This window comes from Mercenaria mercenaria, chromosome 8 (assembly GCF_021730395.1).
Source record: "Mercenaria mercenaria strain notata chromosome 8, MADL_Memer_1, whole genome shotgun sequence".
Taxonomy (NCBI): domain Eukaryota; kingdom Metazoa; phylum Mollusca; class Bivalvia; order Venerida; family Veneridae; genus Mercenaria; species Mercenaria mercenaria.
Window position 1 is genome coordinate 23849885 of NC_069368.1, and position 23583 is coordinate 23873467.

Consider the following 23583-nt stretch of genomic DNA (forward strand, 5'->3'; position numbering starts at 1 on the left):
AAACAAATCGACAAATCTGAAATATTAACTTAATTAAGTCCATCTATTCACATTATTAACTATGTTTATGTAAATCAATCTGAAAATGTATGGAGATAAGTCATAAGTTTCAGGTTTTTAAGTTACATTTTGTCTTTTGAATTTTATGATCGTCTACAAAAACTAATTCAGTGACTGTTTTCATAAATTTTATTGCGTTCTAGCAAATAAGGTAAGGTTAGTCTAAAAGATAGACAAAGATCATTTGCATACTTTTCATAATAGTAGAGAATTAATGAAAAATACTCATATTTCTAATGACTCCCCAACGTTATATAGTCATCCCGTAATGAAAGTTTCTGGCGTGAAACACCAGGACGACCTACGTGAGCATAAGACATCTTGCTATTTTTCAGGATCAACATTTTTATCGAAATATATACGACGTTTACAACATGAAATAATAGTGCACTTTAACGGTTGCTCCATCTCAACGGGGTAGACAAAATTAGTTCAAGATATCGGTAATTCGAGCAATATACATTTTACAGGATTTTTATGCATTTTACGATGTTCGAGCGAAGCGTGATGTTCGAATTTTCCAAGTTCAAGCAGACGAATTTCGACTAAATGACATCTATGAGAAATTAGGAAAAGCAACACGAAAGTCATTGTTGTTATTTCAGGGTCGGTTTTGTTGATGCCTGCTGTCAATGTTTTACTTGATAACAGTTTGTGTTTTGAGGATAGTAGCGAAATCGACTTTGGAGCGAAAGCTACTTTACCTTTGAAAATGAAACTGTGGAAGGTAGGTATGACTCATTCTCATACTGTAGCAAAGTGTAGCATAATTGATTTTTTGCTAGGTTCAGAGTAACACTAACATGATTTTATGCCATATGGCGTCCTTTCTAGTTTTTAATGGAGGAAGACGTGTATTTTTACCACGTGGGTTTTATATCTTGTATGTATTTAAGCAATGTATTGAAAGATGGCTTATTTTTAAAACTAGCTTAGAAAAGTGGTCTGCGTTGGAATATACAATGATGATGAAAAACATGTTACACTGGCGCGTAGTAGTTGAGGGCGGAGGTGCAGGTGTTCCACATATTGAATAAGATGAAACCTTTCCCGACTGGATAAAAAAATAATATCCACAATCTTTAAAGTGTCAAACTCAAGCAATGCAATGTTTTTGTGAAATTTTGAATATTTTACAAATGTCTGAGTGCATAACATATTAATAGTTGGTGTCAGTTGGAATTTAGTCTCTAAATGCTATTAAAGAAAGAGAGTAGATGCGTTTGGAGAAAAAATGTAAAAAAGTGGATCAATTAAAGCATTTAATGGATATTTATAAAGTTAGTATTTTCAGTGTGTGGTATTGTATTTTATGTAAAGACTTTTTTAGTATCTCTTATAAACGAAGCCTGTGGGAAAATTAATAGTAGCACCAGGCATAACGTTTAATGTATTTCTTTATGATTCATTTGATTTTTAGCGCTAGTGTACATGTATATGTCCTAGTTTGGGTTCTTTAACTTAGTATGATGCAGAACAAGAACAAACAATGAATGCTTTAAAGGCTTGTAATGACTTTGTTTATGTATAGGATAGACAACGAGTGCATATGAAAGAATGCAGGTTATTTGTATAAATTCAGTTGTACTCAAATACCGGATTTACTAAGATTTAACGTTCATTAACACTTTGAGTCATTTGCAATCACAAAATTAATGTTAAACAGTTAACAGTTAAATATGGATTTCTCAAAAATACTCAAAATTGGACTGCATGCTGAACAATTAGTTTTTGTGAGGAGTTTGCATGTTGGCGAAACACGATGACAGATACGTTGATTCGTTGATTCAAGAAGATAGCCATTTTATTTATTTATTTATTTATTTATTAACTTAGTTATTTTTTTATTTGTTTACTTTGTTTATCAGGATATAGTATAGTGCGTAGATGCTCGTAGGACTACGAATACCTTTTACTATATCGTGCCCTTCTTGTAAGAATGATGTAGTTGTTTTACTTTCTAACTGGGCCAAGTTGTTCGAAACTTTAACGGACTGTAATTTAGTTTAGTTTAGTTGATACTAATTTGTTTTAGCTCGATTGTGATGAAAGCTTTAACTGTTTAAGCTTATTGTAACCACTCTCGAGTCCGTTTCCTATGAAAACTAGTACTGGGGTCATATGAGAAGTCATGGTCGTGACCCCAATGATGCTCGAACCCACGACCACTGCATTAAGCTGTTAAACTAACCGCCTGTTAAATTTCTATTTATGATACTAGTCTTGGTGGGTGGGAAACACTAGTATGATGTTTTAATTTTACTGTAAAGATGGTATAGTGTTTATAATCCTTAACAAGGTCATTTGATTTTCTAAGTTTTCTAAACTGTCGAAATCTACTGCTAAAGTCAATCGACCGTTAACTCAATCGCCTGTTAAAGTTTCGAACAACTGGATCCAGTTGATTGCAAATGTAAGGATCGTGGTGACATGTCTTTTTATAACAAGTGAACATAAAAATTTACAACTGTTGGAAACGTTTCAGTGAATGTGTAAATTACGTTTTTACCCAGTTGGTTCTACGCTACAAATATGTAGTTTATTGTAATTCATTTTTATTGATATCTACAAACATGGGGTCATTTTTACAATATTAATATTTAGACGTTGTCAACTGAATTTACCTCCAAGACAGTCTTATTTTTTATCCCATTGATAACTGGTGAGAATATTGCAAGGTCATTTAACTCCGGCGTTAGCCTGTATTGTTAGATGGTAAATTGTCACGAAATTCACGCGTTTTTTGCCCAAGTTTCCCCCGATATATATACAACGCTACTGTTGTATATGAAATATAGACGGGTACAAGTCTGCTTTGCGATTGGCTATTTACGGATTATCGTGGTCTAAAAAGTTAAACCGCCACTTTATTTTGTTAAAATTTACTTCCGATAATTATTTTCCCATACATTTTCAAAAGTTTGAATATTAGGTTCAAAAAGTAGGAATTGTTATTTAATCTTTTGTTTTTTTAGTACCTCCCTTAGTTTCGCCGATCGTATAAGGCCATGCGTGATATTAAATGTAGTGATTTTCATGTTATTATTCATAAACTCAATTTTGACAGCACCTTTATCAGTTTTTAACATAAAATTAAAAGCTTTATGGGACTTTAAAATACATTCGCAAGTGTCATGCGGAACTTGTTATACATTGTATATTATTCATTGTAATAGATATTGCTAAAGCACTTTGCTTTCTTTTCTAACTTCAAAGGATTGCTCTTTGTGTGTTTCAAGATAGTTTGCAAAGCGGTCCTAGTTTTACGGAAATAATACACATTATATACATTTAAAATATCACATATTCTAAAACCACACAGATTTTCGCAACAAATGTTGTTTTTTTTTTTTTTTTTTTTTTTTTTTTTTTTTTTTTTTTTCTTCAAAATTAAAGTTAGGCCATATTATGAATATTAGAACATGAGCTTTTGTTTCTATACTGTCTCCAAAATGCCAAAACATGAAAAAAAACATACCCAAGTAGGGAATCGAACCCGGGCCACTGCGTAAATAAAACTTTTCCTGCGTTCTTGAACAATACGTCATGGAGGAGAACGTACTTAACGCTCTCTAAATGCTATTATGTAATTAATCAAGTGATTTCATATGTATTGGCCTTGTTTTTTTTGTCCAAGGGTTGTGGTATTGGCCCAAGGCCATAGGCCGGAAGTCAATACGATTACCCGAAGACAAATAACAAAGCCAACAAGAAATCACTTGATTAATGACAATTTTATAATTCAATTTTTAATATTGGCAGCTCGTTGAGTTACCTTATGGCAGCTATGCACGTTCAGATAAAAAAAAAAGTTTGACTTATTTAATAAAGCATAGTCACTTTCGCCAAAAAACAGAATCGGTTGTATGTAGGTGCGTGAGAATAATTACGAAATATAGCCTATTGTGATGCCTCGACATAATCAGCAGTAACTGGAACTCACCTTATTTATTTTCTCTACTCTAGTGAGTATCTTATCATTTGAACTGTGATAGAAACTGCTTTAAATGTTTTTTCTTTGTATGCTGCAGGCAACGAGACAAAAATTGTACACATATGTGTTGATCAAGATAATGCAACGACCCAAGCACATATTATACACCCCATGCCTCGTTTTATTCTTATCCGAAATTGTTTACAGTTTACAACTGACATTCGTGTTCGCAACATCCAGTCGCTATTACTATTGCACAAATTATCAACACTCTCAGTATGTCTGTTTAAGATAAGTCTCATCGTTTTGATTAATCTGAGTTTCGCAAATTTTCTCAACATCTGAAAATTGTCAGGATATCTGACAGGAACACTTGTTTGTATACAATACCGAATAAGTCGAAAGTATCGTTATGATCTACAAAGACGTACATCGACATAGTACGTCCGCACAGTCATACTTGGTTATTATATTACATGAATATGTTAGATGGATATTTTTGTCAAAAATCTGAAATCTGTTGTAATATTTTATTTTGATGCAAAACCAAATGACGTCAGTTTAACATGTAACGGAAGAGACTTCTCAGTACTGGCCCTCTCTTTTGAACCAGTCAAAATGCTTGAAGTCCGTTTTGGCCCTGTTTTCTCATATTGGCACTACTTTTCTCATAATTGCTCAGATATGATTTGTATTAGCTCTACCTGTTTCATAGCATGTGTGTAATTGATCTTATACAGTGTGTAATATTGTTTAGTTGAATAATAAAAAGTTTTATAATTAAGGCAGTTTACATCCGGTTCCTAGGTACAAACGCTTTTCAGAATATAATCAGCCAGTAACTAAGTAACTAAGTTTTGAAGCTTCCTTAAGAAATATAGCTATGTGGAAGGTAGGTATGACTCATTCTCATATTGTATCAGTTTTCTTCCTTTAGTTCTCTTCTCAAGTATGTTTACGGCAAGTTCAGTAGCAAAATCGGCTAGTTTATATTGCATAATCACACTAGTAAGGTATTTGTCATATATATTAATTAGCGTGGAATAAAGTGACATTCACGGTGAATTGGAAATACTTCGTCTCTTGCACGAATACATGTTGTTATGTCTTACTCGTTGCTTCGACACACGTGAGTTATACACGCGGCGTATAACCAATTCGTATCGATGAAATATGTTAAAACATTGTTCTGTTACATTATTTCGAGTCTAATATGACGAAATAGGAAAACACTATTTATTTCATGCTTTGCAGTGAAACACTCAAATTTACCAGTGAAATAAAATTGATATTTTCACTGTTTCAAACAGTAAAAACATCAATTTTATTTTTCACTGGTACGGAACTATAGTATACGAATGCGAAAGAATATGAATTATAAATAATAGAAAATTCCTTGCAAAATATACGCCAATAAAGATATAGATCTATGTATAAAAATATAAGCCAGGATCATAAATATGACGTCATGATGTGACGCACCTGACGTTGCGTGGACAAACTGGATATAACTTTGCTAAAACTATTGACAAAATATAAAATAAATAGAAAATTTGTTTCAGCCTAAAACAAACAAATATCCTCTATTTAATGGCGCATGAATTGTGCCAAATATAGTAGGTAGACGTGACGTCATCGCGTAAACGTGTTTGAAAAATGTTAAAACACGGGAAGTGACACGTCCGGCGGAATAACTTAGGAGTGCGAAGACTTGTAATGAGATATACTACACCACTTATAATCTGAACAGTGTGTACGAATTTTATTGAAATGATAATTCTAAAACGTCTTTTATCTAAAAGCGGCAATACTCTTTATCGGCGTCTGTATGGGTCGACGTGACGTCAAATTTCCGTGTTTCAAGTTTTACGGGAATGTGTATGGATATTTCAATGTCTGGCATTAAGTCAACGAGTGTTTGTATTTCGATGATGATCTCTGAGTCACACGTCATCGAGTTTGTAGTTTTCAATGTTTGAGGAGAAAGTTATTTCTATGAAGAGAAAATACTACTTATATACGGACGTATGGGTCAGACAATGGCCACTTATTTTTGTTTCGTTTTGTTGTGTTTTTTTTCTGTTTTATATTTAGATGTAGTAATCAAAATAAAAACAACAAAACAGCCAGTATTTGCACTTGGAGCCAACCCTTTAGTCGATATCGGATCAGACCTCACAGTCCAGAAAGAATGTGATGGAAAGATGTTTCAAGTCACCAGCACAAATTACTACTACTTCATGGAAGTAATATTGGGACCGGAATACACGAACTCGTCGGTAAAAACACACTGGATAACCGACATTCCCTAAACCATGTGGGATAACAAATTCTTAAAAAAATAACTTGACAGTGATGTTTGGAAATGGTCAGCGCTTACATTTAAAATTTCTTGTTTGAAAGCGTTCATTATTTGATATCAATTGAGTCAAGTTATGAAGGCTATAATCTAATAATGCGAAATGTTTGTTAATTATCTAATAAAAGAATTGAATGAACTTGCTAAATCAATTTAAAAATTATTTTTAAACTTTTATACGCGCATATTCTTAATAGCCAACACACGACTTTGGCGACAGTCCATCGCAAATACAACCGGCGTATATTCTTCAAGCAAGACTTATTAAAGGCTAATCACTACCAAATGTAAGCCTAAAGTAAAAATAGTCAATACCTTTCTTCCTTTCTTCGTGCCCTTTTTCAATAGCATCGTGTTACCCTACTGTGTTTGGCTTTTTATCAAAATTGATATATTTTATCGCATGCTAGATAAAATGGCGGTGTATCGTTAAGACACTTTCTTACTTCCTTATTGGAATTTAAATCTCTGAAATTCTAGAAAATATCGAGATAACGTCATTATGTAAGTAGATTTTGTGTGAAACAAAGAACAACCGGATTAATTGGTGATCAGCCATAACGGCTAATATGTTTTTAGAATAAACTTAGACTCTGGAAAATTCAAACAAATACTCCCAAAAGGCTTGTCTGTTGAGCTTTCACAACTGGTTCATAAAAGAGATTTCTAACAAGCAGTTTCAGACAGGAAGTTGTAAGTGTACATGTAAGTGGTGACCATTTTTCAACAATAATGAGCTGAAATATGTTTCATGCCAATAAAAATTAAATAAAAAAAGAACGATTTACACCGTACTGTCGTTTCCATCAGGATTTCTTTTTCCAGCGGACGTCGGGAAAGTCGGTTATGTTATGTTATGTTATGTTATGTTATGTTTCGCAAACTGTAACAGATAATTCTTGACAATTTGGTACTGACCAATGTTTTGAAACCTACGTCAGTGTACAGTTTTAGATGAGGTATAATGCTTACTTTATTTCCTTTGTTTCCGATCTTCAACAATTGTAACACTCTAACATCCATGTTTTGAAACAATATAAATTTAAGAGTGTATATCTTATGAGTTACTGCATTTCACTAGGCATAAAATGCTATCATAATATCTAACGTTGTTTAACAATCTAGCGCCTGATTTCTTCATCAATCTCAATCATATTAATATATAGTATACGGACTGGTAAGGCCGCAGGAACTCATAGAAGTTTAGTTAAGAGTACGGTGTTCCGTTTGGAAAATCGTGACTTTTTATTGAATTCTAAACCGCCATGCACGATGTTACGATGACGAAAACGCGATGGCACGATGGTGAAAACGCGATGGTACAATGGTGAAAACGCGATGGTACGATGGTGATAACGCGATGGCACGATGGTGAAAACGCGATGGTACGATGGTGATAACGCGATGGCACGATGGTGAAAACGCAATAGTACGATGGCGAAAACGCGATGGTACGATGATGAAAACGCGATGGCACTATGGTACGATGGTGAAAACGCGATATTACATCGACATTTCACCATCGTACCGTCGCACCACCGCGATTTCCTCATCGTGCCATCGCGTTTTCACCATCGTACCATCGTTGTTTCATCATCGTGCCATCGGGTTATCGTCATCGTAGCATCGTGCATCGCGGTTTAGTATTAATTAAAAGTCACGATTGTCCAAACGGAACACCGTATAAGAGCCATACCTCATTTTTTCAAAATGCTTTATACGATTACGATGATTTCTAACACTTACATATCTACATCGACATCAGTACTTAACACTTTTACAGAGAATTTGAATCTATCAAATGTCAATCAAGTTCGGTTATGCATCGGACTGAAATCGTTTTGTATTGTGTGCCATTGATTTATCAGTTTCCTCAATTTATTCCATTGAAAAAGTGTATGAACCGCAATAGGGAAGGCATTACATTTAGGATAACTCCGTTTTTACGATGCCAGTATTTAGTCGCATCGTAGTTGTCCTCCCTGTTGGTTAAGGTATAGGTCCATGTTTCGGAGAAAAAAAATTTGAACGTCATCAAATCATAGAAAGAAAGCATTGTTTTACATGAAAATATAACAGCATACAAAACATTTATATTATTGTACAAAACCGTTGTCAATTTATTCATATATATACTGAATTCTGGAAAGGGGCTACATAAAGGGGCCACACTTCTGGACAGTCCAGCGCCTTTAAAAACTCACCATTTTTAAAAAGATGTTTCGTGTCTTCGTTTTGATGCATTTGCAACATCGTGCGAGTGTTTAAACTTTACATAACTAGGTAAAACATCGTTTTTACAATTGTTTACATTTATTTCTTTACAAATGGCATTCTTATTTAAAGGGGGACAACTCATTTAGAATATTTTAAGTATCCAACTCCGTGGGACAGAACTTACTGAACAGATAAGTTGTGTGTCAAGATGCTGTTCATTTGCTAAAAAAATATGTTGTTTTGTGATATACTGCTAACCTTAAGAAAAAGTTCGCTGTTATTAAAAAGGCGTTTCAACTCAAAAGCTTCACTTGTAATGTAAATATCAAATTTTGCAAAGCTTCGTAATAAAAATAAAAGACGGATTTGAAATACTATTCGCTTTTAAAGGTGGTCAATCACATTTAATCAACATTTAATGACATTTTTTACTTTTTGTATATTCTGGTAGAGAATTATTTAAGGAACAAAAAGACCGATTACATAGAGTTAGATTCCTATTTGAAATGTATATTTTATTATTTTTATAAAATTTTGTAATTACTCCCCTTTAATATGAAATTATATAAAAAGCTGGGTATTTCTTTTTATTTCGATACAATGTCTAGTTTTACATTTGCATTTGATAGACATATCAACTATTGAACAATCTGAACCAAAATGCAAGTTTTAAAGCTGTGTGTAGCTTCTGAATTCATTTATTTCCAATCTATCTTGGTTGCGCAACCAAGATAGGCAAAGGGAGGTAATAACAATTTTTCAAACTTGCGTTTCTAATGAATTCCATCTAAATACATAATTTTTAATGCAAATATTTTACAAATATATTACAATATGTCTAATATTTATACATTTCCTTAAGCAAAGTATGTTTATCAAATTTATACTTATGATAAAATAACTCTATCTTGGTTGGGCAACCAGGATAGGAAAATGAAATTTTAAAAATACCTCCAGTGAAAATCTAATTTGTATTAAGTGTTAAGTGAACATAAATTAGTGTAAATGATCAGATACTAAAGTTTCGAACAAATCTGTTACATGGCCAAAATCTGATTATCCACCTTTAATAGAAGACTGGAATTTTTATTAGCTTTTTTCTGATATAAAAGGAAAAATCTTTGCAAGAATTCAGTGCTAGTGCTATTGGAAACAGTCAACACTGCCAGAGCCACACATTGCAACGCATGTCATCCATAAACAGAAACTGTAGTGGAAAGATATTACTGACAGAATGCTTCAAACCCACCAACAAGATACATTTTTAAATACATTTTGTATTATGAAAAACTATGTGTATATAAACAGCGGGAAGGGTACGGAGGTTTAAGTGGGTGTCAAAACATCATGGGCGTAAAAAGGGGGAGGGAGGTGACACCTCTAACATGTAAGACCATTATACAGGTGTGTCTATAATTCTGTGCATACATTTAAACCTGTTAAAGACCACGTCTGAACAGAGACCACCTGTCTCTAAAGACCACATGTTTTGTTTCCCAATTTAATGATTACAGTGTCTTTCAACCTGTGAATAGAGACCACATCCCAATAAAGACCACATTTTGGCTCTCCCAAGGGTGGTCTTTATAGACAGGTTTGACTGTAAGCATTTACTTCACAAATTATTGGTGTCTTATGATCAACTTAACATTATTTCGAGAGAACTGATATAACTTTTATAAAAAAAATATACAACTAATACTAAGTAATGAAAATCTTGAAGTTTAAATGACACAGTTAGAGGCATTCAATGCAAATGTAATATTATATATGTACATATATGATTTTCATTCATTATTATACCACGGGTTTTAACTAAGGGCTACTTTATTGACATATCACATTCCTTTCGGACAAGGTATATGTTTTAATTATTCGTCTGTCTCTCTATTTAACCATCAAAGAAATCTTGTCTTATATGTATAAATTGCTTGTTAAGTTTTGAATAAACTTAAGGGAAATGTAAGCTGTGATATGTTGTTGCAGAACTATTTGCCATTTTTCTGTTTGATATTTTTTCGTAGATTTATTTTAGATCATTTGACATCCCTTTTATAAATCGTTGTTTGCATTTTCATGCATATTTTAGGAACGTTTGTAGTATAGGTTTGGAACAAAGGCTTTTCCCAGTTTGTTATCTCAAATCAATGTTACCTATAGAGTGTAGACTTGTTACATTTTACTGTACCGAATGTTATGGAATTGTTGCCGCTTAGAATATTATGTATGCAAGGTTGCTGTTATCAGGTCTGTATAACGACTTTAGATTTGGCTGACTGTTATCTTTGGCATACATAATTAACAACAGTAAGCACTACGCAACCATGTTACATTATAGATGTAAATAATGTGCCTGGAAGAAACTTAACAAGCCACTATGATGGTTTTCTCATGGCGCGGCTCAAATGTTTTTGGCCATGCCCAAACTATATCATATACTACTTTGAATGTGATACACTGACTGTAGCTTGCAATAAGACACGATAAGACACGCAACATACATTGATTATGGTTCAGACTATATATTAAATTTATCATGAATACTCTGGTTACAGCTTGCAGTAAGGCACGCAACAGACATTGTGTTGGCTTTTGAAAACGTTACAGACACAGATGAGGAAAATACAAATGACCAGATAATGATCGAGATGGAATTTCATTTCAATTCTTCTGTTATCAATCCAAACACAGCAGAGAACTTCTCGAAGGTTGAAATGCAGTATACAACTGATGCAGGGAGGGTTCTGGTATTTGGTCGGATTAAGTACTTTGCAAAGGTTAGCAACTGTTCAATTCCCGTGACAATCTGTCTGAGGAACAGTGATTTTTTCTATTTATCTGATTTATGAATTCTGTGTAAGTCGTTCATGCTGTTGACTAGTACAGATTATACTTTACCCTGCTAAGTTTCTAAAATGGATTGGTCCATCATTCAATTTAGGCAGTACCATTTATCATTCGAAGAGATATTCACTGAAAAATAATTATTACTGACTGAATAGCGAACAGTGCAGATCATGATCAGCCTGCACGACTGATCTTGGTCTGCACTCATCGCAAAAGCTGAATCACTTCATGCCGTCTAATTCGTCATGTCAACTATAGGAACGGTATAAAAGTATGTATGAACAATGAAACGTCAGTGAGATACGGAGAATTATCTGCTTGTGGTATCAGTAGTATGTAGGAAGTAAGGGAACAACTTTAATGTTGCCCTAAATTCCTAATTCTGAGATAAATATCATGACTGTATAGTTCCACCTCAACGCAAAGTATTTGTCAAAAATATCATAACCATGAGTTATGATATGTATCACAGTACACAGTAAATACAGTTCTAATATCTCTCTAAATTATATCGCTGCTCTAAAGGTACATGTAACAGCAATACCAAAACCTAATAATGTCTCATAGTTACTTAGTAGTTGATAAGACGTGTAGCTTTGTAGAGCATAGTTTCATGAAAAATCTTTATATCTTTCAGTGTAGCTATCTCGGCGACTCTGTGGGCCCCGACACTGCAACGCCAGCTGTATCAATACCAACAAATGCTCTAAGTACCAGTATGTTACATTAATTGCATAATTATGAAGGGTAGCTAGCTTGGGGCCTGTTCATTATGCTACTCTGTCGATAGGACTTGATTTTGAACAGTATCCCAAGGCACTTCAAAAGGAAAAGAGAGTTAGGAAGATGGCACATAGAGAGTCATAAAGTAATTGAAGTATTGGGCCAACTCGATAAATACCATCTTCTGACAGAAGTCTTTGTTTTGGTTCAGATAATATTTATCAACAGGCATTTTACTTGTATTTTGCTATTTAGATTTATTTCGTTCTCGGAACAAATAGTATAAAACATATAGTATAATACTATCAAAAGTCTCTTTGGACTAGGTAGGAAAGGTAAGCTGGTTCCCAGCTTGTCAGTTGGTTATTCTGTGGACAGTAAGTTGAAAATAACTCCGTGGTACTCGATAGCCTCGGTTTTTGTCGTTGTTTTCAAACTAAAATCCTATCGTAATATAACCGACCCGCCGAGACGATCCAAAATAACATGTAGAGTCATTTATTGGTTTAAAGAGGTATACTGTTGTAGGTGATTCTTTTGATGGTATTCTATATTCCACAATTCTGTAAAACTGATATCATAAACAGACAATTGTTTGTCATAACATCACTCATTCCAACAGCTTCTGAGCTGTTTTATGTTTGAGCCATTGTAGTTTTAAGCACGTATATACAGTACAAAATGAAATCTTTCCAATTTTGCTGTACAATGTTCTATAAACACTGTCAATACATGTATTTCTGTGCTTCAGATGGTTTCCAACATCCGAATACGTCAAACCATGTGCAGGTAGGTCAATAAATTGATGATGCTTCCACTCTTGTTATATGTTGATTTATCGCGAAGTCTACTACGAATAATTAAAAATGTTTATTAGCGGAAAAGTGCATCTGGAATCTGTGACAAAGTCTGACTCAGCAACAATAAAAATAAGCATGCTTTTTTATTTTGTGTAATCGGTTGGTTGGCGTCATTGACACATAGCAAGGCATGCTTTTAACGAAATTTCTAACACGAGCCAACTTTCCTATAGAAAGAGAGAGCTGAACATATGTTACTGTGCAACTTTTTATACGTCACAGATATTAGGTCATGGCATCAAACATCATAGTGACGCACTTGAAAATAAACCCACTATTAATTTTGATGGATTTCGTCACACATGCAATATCGTGTTAGAATTGAAACTACACATATCAAACAGTGATTTTTTCCTGAATGGAAAAAAATTGTTTGCCGATCAGATGCGTGTTATCGTGATATAATTCTTTCGCATCTGATGTCCAATGATTTCATTCAACGACAAATTATGGGATATATTGTTTCTTAAATATCAATTTTATATTTGAACACATGATGACGAATTATATAGATATGCCTTCAGGGTTAGGTTATTTGCTTCAAATAAAGGATATAGTTACATTTTAATGAAGATAAATAAATTAATGGTTTTAAAAAGTAATCATGTGACTTTCATGCAGTAATTCAAGCAAAAATGAATTGTGTAGGATACGGAGACAAGGGCACACGTTTACCTTTAGAAATATGCGAAAATAATGTTTTTGTAGTGTTGTGTCTTCGAAACACAACCTAAATAACAGTTTCTTCTGGGCAAAATGCATTTTTCAGAACACACCAGCATCTGCAAAAGTATTTCCTACTTGCTCTAAATAATTTGCATTATACAGAATGAGGTGCAATGATCTAGGAAGATGTGATATATATTCTGAAATGAAAATGAACTTGAGAAAACAATTACATGGATCTTAAATGTATCTTTTAGCAGTTTTAAATTTAGTAAAAATAAAATCCATATTTTGTTTCGTGTTCGCTTGAATAAAACAAAGTGTTATTATATAGAAATCTTCAGACCATATTGGTAATGTTGGTTTGTATCTTTCAGTCTAGATACAAATCCACCCCCACCTCTTTGAGCCCGGAGATTGCAACGTCAGCTGAATCAACGTCAGAAAAAGATCCAAGTATGTTTAATTATTTGTGTATATAATTTGCAATATCGCCCCCTTAATGCAAAAAAGGTGCCTTAACCTTCTTTAATTATCAGCACATGGTACCTTTTTGCTCTAAGGGGGCGATATTATCTAGTATCTTTTTTTTTAAAAAAAAAGGTTTACTTTAAATGTTTGTCATACATACAGGAAAACGTTTTTACTGACAGTTCGAAATTTTTACTTATTCAAACTTTGCAGTCTCAATTCAACTAATACAACTTAATTTATAGTATTTATTATAAAAATAGAGCGAATGTCGTGTAATAGAAAGACAATCTTTGCAGGAACGAAATAGCGAATTACTTTAGTCAAACTTGAGTCGTAGTTTTGTCTATGACATTTGAGTACATTTTTGTACAAAATTAAATATTTGTTCCGTATATTAAATCAAATGGAATTCATTTTCTTAATATGTGTATTTTGCTTACTTGTTAAAAACAGATTTTAGTGGCATTTGCAACATATTATGTTCTAAATGTGTCTTTATTTCAAACTAGTGTTATCTATAATTTCAAATATTCAGACAAACTACTTTAAGATATCCAATCCACGAATACGTAACATTTTGATGTCTGGTGACACTATGTCCTTTTTCGTATCTTTTGTGTCTGCTGAACAAAAATTAGTAAAAAAGATGACCAGAATTGTTATGCACGAATCGTAGGCATGTTTTTGACTGCGAAATGACAAATCTTACACTGTAATAACTGGGTTTCTGTTGTAATATCACTGAAAACTTTAAAGTAAAAAAATATAATATATTTTTGTAAGGTAATGTATATTTTCATTGTCAGTAGACAATACACTTTCAAATGATACCAAAAATATAGGAGTTTACCAGGCATCAATATTTGATATATTTTAATAGTACTGTAATATAGAACTTGCATTTTTGTAGATCGGAAACCTTAAATGCTGCGTTAGAAGATGATTGCTATTTCACATTGATAATTCATTAATTAATCTGTTATTTTATTAATTAACTGTACCTGTGTATACATATGCATGTTTTACCAATCTCTCTATTTACTTTCAGGAACTTTCAATACGGCTAGATACACTACCCAGTGTGACACTTTGTCTACTTCATTTATAGTGCTGACGCTAAACTCCCTAGTACTCAATGCGGTCAAAATTGTAAATTGTCGCAACCACGTGTCATTAAAATATTCGGGGTCTTAGAATGTAACAGATTGTTACATGTGAAATGTCAATAATCACAGTTTTATAGTTTTGTAAATTTTACATCCGCGCTACACTGTGACTGACAGAATTATCGGTTGCACTTTGTAAAAGTGAAATAAATGAGATATTAGTGCCTGCGAAATAAAAATAGTATAACTTTTGAGATTCAGTTTAGAAAATATAAAAAAAATCAGAATTCTTATCGGCCTTTACAGAGTTTTCGCTTCCATAGTTATTCATCAGAATCAGATTAATGCATAATAGAATAAATCACAGCTATATGAACATAAGACTGTATTATTTTTATTGTTATTACTAGTATATGTATGACAAGACTGCTATATGATATAATTGACTGATAGATAAATTTAGCACTCCTGGAAGTATATAAAATATGCTACTGACACATAGATTCGAGTACTTAATTTTATTATCAGGTTTACGAAGCTTACAGTTGAACAAATAATTGTCTAAACTATTCTAAGTCTAAATGAGAACGATGGACTGATATGATATATCTTTTAACTTGATATCTTTTAATTTAAAATGGATTTTAGTATTACAGTAATATTGCTTTTAAAATAAAAAAGCATATAGCAGGTTTGGCTTTTTGCTTAGTATTCACTAAGCGTGTAATGTGTTTCTGATTAATAGCAAAGTGTTAAGTATAGTAGCTGTCAGCATGATCATACCATAAAACTTCTGTAAACACAGCAGGTATCCGCGCCTGTATAAGGTCAGTTATAAAAAGAAAAATTTTATGATGAAAAGAAATGAAAAAAAATTAACTAGATTTTTAAATAAATCATCATATTTCTATACTAAAAATCTATCCTATAACGTTGACTTTTTCGGAATTTTTTATGAATATTTTTGATCACAGAAATGCGAATTTACATAACTGCATGCCGTGTGAGCTATCCATACTGATATACAACCAGATGTTCTGTTGCGCAACATATTATACTTAATTAACTAAGCAAATGCAAATGAGATAGCGGTCAGATTAACCTAAAGATTTAGTACTTAATTATTAGACTGGTGTCTTAAATTGTCATTTCTTTCTGTACTGTTACATATTGTAAATACATGTGTTTTTAATTGCTGCAAGTAAAACTTTCCACAATGTCAGACTGCCTTAGTTCATTTCGTAGCTTGTACTCAAAAATAAACTTTCATTTAATAACCAGGCATCTCCGCATCGAAAGAAAGCCTAGAAGCAAAACGTTATTGTAACACTAAATGTTACAAATCGAGTTTTAAAAGCTGTTGATGAATCAAAATTATCTTATCTGGATACCTATAATTCACAATTTGAATGTTTTCAATTAAAATTTCATTCGCATATCACTGCTGAAAATGACTTTTATGATTTTAATTTATATGACTATATTTACATCATAGCTATGTTTTAATGAGGTTGGTTATTGATTCTGTTCATATTTGAGGTGATCGTGAAAATATTTTATCCAATAAATTCTTGCATTAAATATACGGACTCCCATTCCGTCCTTTCTATTCTTTTATGGATGATAATGACAACACTGTTTATTGGTGAGCATTCTCGCATACCAGAGCTCTACCATGGTTCTCCGGTTCGTGTCGGGTACCATGTCGAACATCTGATGAATCAGAATGATTGGTGATAAGATACGTTACCTTACGGGTAGATAAGGGGAGAAACTCGCATATCTAATATGTCTTATCAACGGTAAATACAGGGTATTGTCCCTTGATGAAAGAAGACTTTAGTTTGACATGGTTTTTGCCGTTGCAAGAAAAACTCGTCTTACACCCCGAGGTACAAGATGACTCAGGTGTGCAATTTATGATTAAATGCGTACACTCATACGCTACTATAATATCAAAGTGCTCAAAAGAGAAACCTTTTGTTTTACTTCATTGAAGAAGGCCACCATTCGACTAGAAGCGCTTGTTCACAAACGTCAATACGTCATATCATTTAAGTGCACTTGACCGACTTGTACGTGGAAAAAATATGTTCTTACACGGGGAAAGAATATTGCCTGTTCCATTGAAGCGGTGTCAGAATACTTGAAAATACCTACTCTCGATCAACTAAAACGTTGCACAATGCAGTAAATTTAAGATGTGCATTGTGGTTTTAAAAAATGTTCACTAGCGCTCAGATGTCACGAGCGTTTTCTTTTTTTGTGATTTATAACATGAATAATTCCAACTTCATTTATTTGTACGTGATATTGCAAATATTGTACCTGCAAAACAAGGTAAAATGAAAATTAAGAAAGTGCAAATAAATTGTCACACGATAGTAAGCGTATTGTAACGGAAATACATTCACTTCCCTTTTTTGTTCGAATAGGAAGTGTGATATGTTACTGAATCGCATTTCATTTACATAAAATATCAAGATTATTGGGCAGTCTGAATATGGCATGTCAAACGTTGCTAAATTATATATGTATGTTATGAAAGAAAATGACCCACCTAGCCCACACTTTTTGCGTAGTTAACAGCGAATGACTTGAGTATAGGGTGATAATGATAAATTATCGGTCTCAGGGCTTTGATTATTGAAATCATGTTCATTACCATTATAATAACAATATAAATAAAGTTTCGCTTTGTTTTTTTAACAATATTGCACCGATTACATCTTTACATGACGGAGCTACGGAAGCTCAGAGGAACATGTGAGTTTTATCTCTACATTTTAGTTTTAATTTAATTTTATTTTTGTATCTCTTGGCCACGAATTAACTTTTCCGTTTCTTTGTTTTTGTTTTTTGTTTTTGTTTTTCATTGTTTTTTTAGGCCACAAGATAGCTTTTTGTTTTCTATTGTTTTTTTCTTTTTATATCTCATGGCCACGAAATAATTCTTTGTTCTTTTTCATATCTTAAGGCCACGAATTAACTTTCTATTTCATATCTCGTGGCCGCGAGATAGCTCTTTTTCATTTTTTTATTTTTCGTGGCCAAGTGATAATATAAAAATAAAACTCACATGTCCCCTCTGAGCTTCCGAACCAAACAATGGCAAAATAAACTATTTACTATAGTATTTACTGCCTAGTGTCTCTTTAGTCCTACTCGTTCATTTCATTTTGGTTTGATATTACGGACGGAGACCGTCAGGGGAAGTAACTACAGTCACGTCTGACAGATCAGTTTTCTAACACGAGAAGGTTGCTCAGATAATACAGAGTTTTCTTTCATAACTCAAAAATGAATGAGAGGTCTCCATGGTCGAGTGGATAAGGTCGCAAACTTTGAATCACTTATCTCTCACCGTCATGGATTCGAAACCTCGCTTTAGTGTAGAATTTTTTCATGGGTGGAAGTAATCCAGCCGCTTTTGGAATTCAGTGGTTCTAGGTCATAATGCAATAATTCGATCAAAAAGGTGCTTCCGTGGTGTAGTCGGAAGAAGTCCCTAATAAACAGATCCTAATTTTTCCATTTTTCGCGCAATTGCGCGTAAATCGGGGGCCAAATGGGCATTATTTCACTCGTGGAATGAATTTTACATAAAATAGGACACTAATGTTCGCTAATTTCGAGTTGTTTACTTGAAAACGAAAGTAGGGTGTTTATTCTGCGGACCGCTTTCGGAAATGCGGCAATATGAGGGTACCTGACTTCAGGTGACTTGCATTTCACTGCATACTATTCAACACCCCTTTTTCTTTTCGTTTTCTTGAAGCAAATGTATGGATATCTTGTGGAAAATAGGTCTACGACGGAGTGAAAATCTAGAAATGGAACAAAATTGTTCTGAAGTAGCTGAATTTTATATGAAACAAAGAACAATTTCTTTTATTGGTATATAGCCCCCTACTCAGGAGGCCGCCTGTGATTAGATAATGCCGGAATGCTTCTTAGGTATTCATTCACCATGAAAATAACAGATAGTCGCCATATAATAGGGTTATTATAACAGTAGCTTGATCTGGGAAGCAGTATTCGGCTTGAGTGGAATTTGCCAGATCGGATCTCACGAGGCGCGGAAGCGCCGAGTGTGGTCCGACTTTGCAAAATCCACGAGAGCCGATCACAAATCCCAGATCTAGCTTCTGTTATAATGACCCTTTTATTATATACCTTTACCATTTTGATTTTTGTTTTATTCTTGAACAAAATCTTCAATGTTTATCGATATTAAATGGACTCAGTGAAGGTTTTATGTGCGCTATTTATAGAAATGTGTCGTGTCATGCATATTAATGAAAATAGTCCGGCAGCATAAAATACGGAAGGTACAATACGGAATTCAAAAAGTAAAATACGGAATTTTTGTCTGTCTGTTCATATTTAATTGTGAAATACAAGCCGATTTTTTTACAGAATTTTTATAGGTATATAATAAAACCTATAATTGTGCTCCGTGTGACGTGACTCCCACGAATCTCAAGAACATGTATAGATGTTGATGTTATTTCACGTACATATATTTGTATTTTTGCATACCAGGCTGGAATGTCATGTGATTTCACTTATGCTGGGTAACCCAATCTTACACCAGGTGTGCAAAATGACTTTCGTGCTGTAAACGAACTACATCTGCAATGTAGACTTGTGTAGTAATAATTATGTTTTACGTAAAACGAGATCAATATCAAACACCTTGTCGTTCCTTATTACATATTTCTCGATTCAAAAACGTCATTTAACGGAAAAGAAAATATAACGTATCCCTGCATATAATTAAACAAAACCGGGACAATGACGTTGTTTCAGTCTGTAAAATCATGACGCACTTCTTGCTTACGCACGTTAAGTTCCCTAGCTTTGTTGATACGCTACTGCAAGATTTTTTTTTCTAATGAATATGGCATGCAAGAAAATGATTCAACCACTGGCGTTAGGTACAGATAGAAATATCCAGAAATATCCAGCTTTCGGGTAAATTTTTAGCGGTAGCTCTACAGAGCCTTGCTACCTCCAGAAAAAGCTATCCTCGAGCGAGATATTCCCATCTACACCGACACTCAGTGAAGGAATCTTATATCATGACATTTCAGGCGGCAAAACGACACGTGGGCCGATAGCGCGTCAGTACGGCTAATGATAATGTATGTAGTGTAACGACATAAAGTTATTTATATTTGCTAAGTCAGTATTATATACTTCAGGGTAGTACCGAGCAGGTGGCTTCAAGTCCTTTTTATCTATATACGAATTTAATAGTCTTAGACCTACCAACCTAATTGATATTCCAGACTCCGTTTGATGTCATGGCGTCCCTTGCAAAAGAAAGAAGTTTTTACCGAGGATTTTAGCTTTTTTGTCGTATTTTTTCTTATTCGTACTTGTTTTTTTATCGCTACTGTTATTTCGGTGACAGGTTTGCAAGGGTTTTACATTATTAATGACCTTGTTAACCGATATTTCGACTGTTGTCGATCTCCGTTACGTAATCCGCCTCCATGCTTTGCATTGTTTTTATTGTCAGACACTCTTTTTACCAGACGTTTACCGGTCCTGGTGTTTTGACTATTGTGTGTCCAATTTAAATTTAGATGCAGATAGAGTTCAGGTGTTTTGGCATGGAAAGGTTGCGTACTTTAATAATTTACTGCAAGAATATTATAAGTCTACTCATCCGTTATTTTCTGGTCGCATATTGACCATATCGTCTTTGGTTGGACTGATTTTGGTCTTCTGGCTTGTCCAACTTCATGTCACGTAATGTAATACATCTCGTATTAATTTTACTGTTTGATATTTAGTAACTTTTGGTATCAATTTGTGCCTTTTAATAAATCGTCTGGCTCTACAGGAGTCAGACATGTTCAATCCAGCTTATGCGTCGTCTTTCTTTGTCGTGTCATAAATAGAACTGCAGTGGCGAGAGAGAGCAAATATAGAATAATGATTTATGTAGTGTAACGACATAAAGTTATTTATATTTGCAAAGTCAGTATTATATTATTCATGGTAGTACCGAGCAGGTGGCTTTAAGTCCTTTATCTATATGCGAATTCAGTAGTCTTAGACCTACCAACCTAATTGATATTCCAGCCTCGTTTTGATTTCATGGCGTCCCTCACAAAGGAAAGAAGTTTTTACCGAGGAATTTAGCTTTTTCTCGTCCTTCCTCACCATCCACCTGCTTGGTCGCCTCTTCACATTAATATGTATTTTGGTGTTCTTCTGCTCCAATATTTTGCAAAGTTATTCGTTGAACATTTCAATTTAACATCCCAATCAGAGTAATTTTTAGTACATTGTAATGTAAACCAAGAAAGTTAAGGGGTGGGGACACCTTTCTGTTTGCAGCAGTGGAAATCCACTACCTTCCACCTTGCTCTCTCTCTCTCTCAAAAAAAAAAAAAGATTAAAAGATGAGGGTATAGTTAGGGTTGGGGCAGCCGGCTCGCAGTTTCTTAGCTTTCTTATATTCTTATATACATTTAATTCATATTCATTTAATTCATATAAAATCGTTATTTTTAGGAATGTTAACCTGGACTTTTGGCTTGTCAGACTTTTAACTTGTCCAACTTCATGTCACGTCATGTTATACATCTCGTATTATTTTTAATGTTTAATGTTTAGTAACTTTTGGTATCAGTTTGTGCCATTGGACTTCTGGCCTGTCCAGCTTCATGTCACGTCATGTAATACATCAATGTAAGATTGAAATATCTTCCGCTAGTGAACATCCGATGTAATATTCTAACGAGGGTATGGTATTTGTAAGTGAAAGATATTTTGATCCTATATGTACAGCAAATAAATGTTCTTTTTACATAATGTTTGATTGAATTTACTCATTTTTTGTTGTCAACAGTGCAAAAAATATATGAGATATTTTTCACTGTGAAAATACCAGATATATTTCACTCTAATATTTCGATAATTCACTGTAATTAAATGGACTACGGGTTATAGTACATAGTGGTAATATATATTTTTACTATATTTCATGAGATCTGTATTTTTGAACATCCAAGGTATTTCTTTAAATTTTAAGTCACTAGGTAGAATACAGTTGCTGCTTTTGTTTCTTCACTCTGAGATATTACAATTTATTCAGTACGCTTCGTTTTGGCCGTTCTCTATTCTCTTTATAATTGAATAGAAAAAAATGAAACAAAAAGGGGAGAAAAACAAGTTTAAAGGACATTTAATGGTATCTTTTCCCATAGAAACGACACAGTTAAGACTTCTTGGGATTTCAAATCCTACATCGTCCCAGAATGACCTGTTTCGGCCAAATTAGCAGCATATGGTCAAACAGAAGTGAAAACAAATATAAAAATTGAGCTGTCCAGGCGTTAAAAACAACACAAGAGTTTTCAGTTGTTCTGTCAATTAGGTTATTAGCTAAGTGTATTACGGTATTAAAAACCTTTGCATGCACAAATCTGTTGCGCATGCAATCCTGTTTTGCCTATATTAAAAGACGACTTCGAGCAGGTATATGTACAGCTACTTAAATGTCAAAGATATACAATTTACTATTCAAGACTTAAATTTAAATGTAACATCCGAAGAATGTTCTAAAATGTTCAAATGAACACATTCCCGAAATAGTTTCGTGTAATATTGTTTTGTTGTTTTTTTTGACAAAAAGCTGATGGTATTATTAGTTACACTGCTTGTTGCTGACAGGATACGAGGAAATACATATCAGGCGAGAGCAAAGCGAGATAGCGTATATCATGTATTCTTTCACTTTTCATCAACAAGCTGTGTAACGACTTTATCTTGCCGGCTACCCTTTACTTTCATACTATAATGATATAAACGTTGTATAATAAAAAAGCTTCTTACAGTGCAGACTGGAATCCTGCAATCATTTGTTTTGTCATCACGTTCTGTTTATACATGCAGTTGATTAACACCTGCCATAAAATTCAGAATGAGCTGTATTTTGACTGAATAACAAAATACAAAAGCTCACATAAACATGTTATGACCTGGTTATGATAAGAAACACAAAAAAGCTTTATGTTCCATCTTTTCGAAAATCATAAGATATCAAGATGTTAGACATGTCTTAAAACGTGTTTTGGTATCTGTCTTCTGGTCTGTTTCGTCGGGCCCTTAAGGCTGTTTCTCTTGTTGCTCTGTCTTTTGCAAAGACATAGAGTGCATACGTTTTTGGTTCTTAAGGTTTGCTTTTTATTTATTAATACAGGGGCATTTTTGTGTTTAACATGCCATGCCATTTTGTTTCCATTACGTGTGTTAGAGATTCATCTGGCTGGGATTACTTTTGTTTACACTGTCCCGTGTCTTTGGAACATAATAGGG

General features: G+C 33.7%; 1 protein-coding gene across 1 annotated transcript; it reads left to right on the plus strand.

The window, feature by feature from the left end:
• The first annotated feature begins 641 nt into the window (after nt 1–641).
• On the plus strand, nt 642–15683 carry LOC123522868 (uncharacterized). The gene is made up of 8 exons (XM_053549074.1): nt 642–791; nt 6089–6273; nt 11126–11347; nt 12055–12133; nt 12892–12929; nt 14044–14122; nt 15189–15289; nt 15657–15683. The coding sequence occupies exons 1-8, from the start codon at nt 680–682 to the stop codon at nt 15681–15683; spliced, it is 843 nt and encodes a 280-aa protein (XP_053405049.1). The 5' UTR covers nt 642–679.
• The last annotated feature ends 7900 nt before the right edge of the window (nt 15684–23583 follow it).

Excerpts from the sequence above, each read along its gene's own strand:
- LOC123522868 (XM_053549074.1), top strand. The coding sequence starts at position 680 with ATGCCTGCTGTCAATGTTTTACTTGATAACAGTTTGTGTTTTGAGGAT. Across the intron at positions 12,134-12,891 it reads AACAAATGCTCTAAGTACCA|ATGGTTTCCAACATCCGAAT; the intron begins GTATGTTACATT and ends TCTGTGCTTCAG. Across the intron at positions 14,123-15,188 it reads AACGTCAGAAAAAGATCCAA|GAACTTTCAATACGGCTAGA; the intron begins GTATGTTTAATT and ends ATTTACTTTCAG.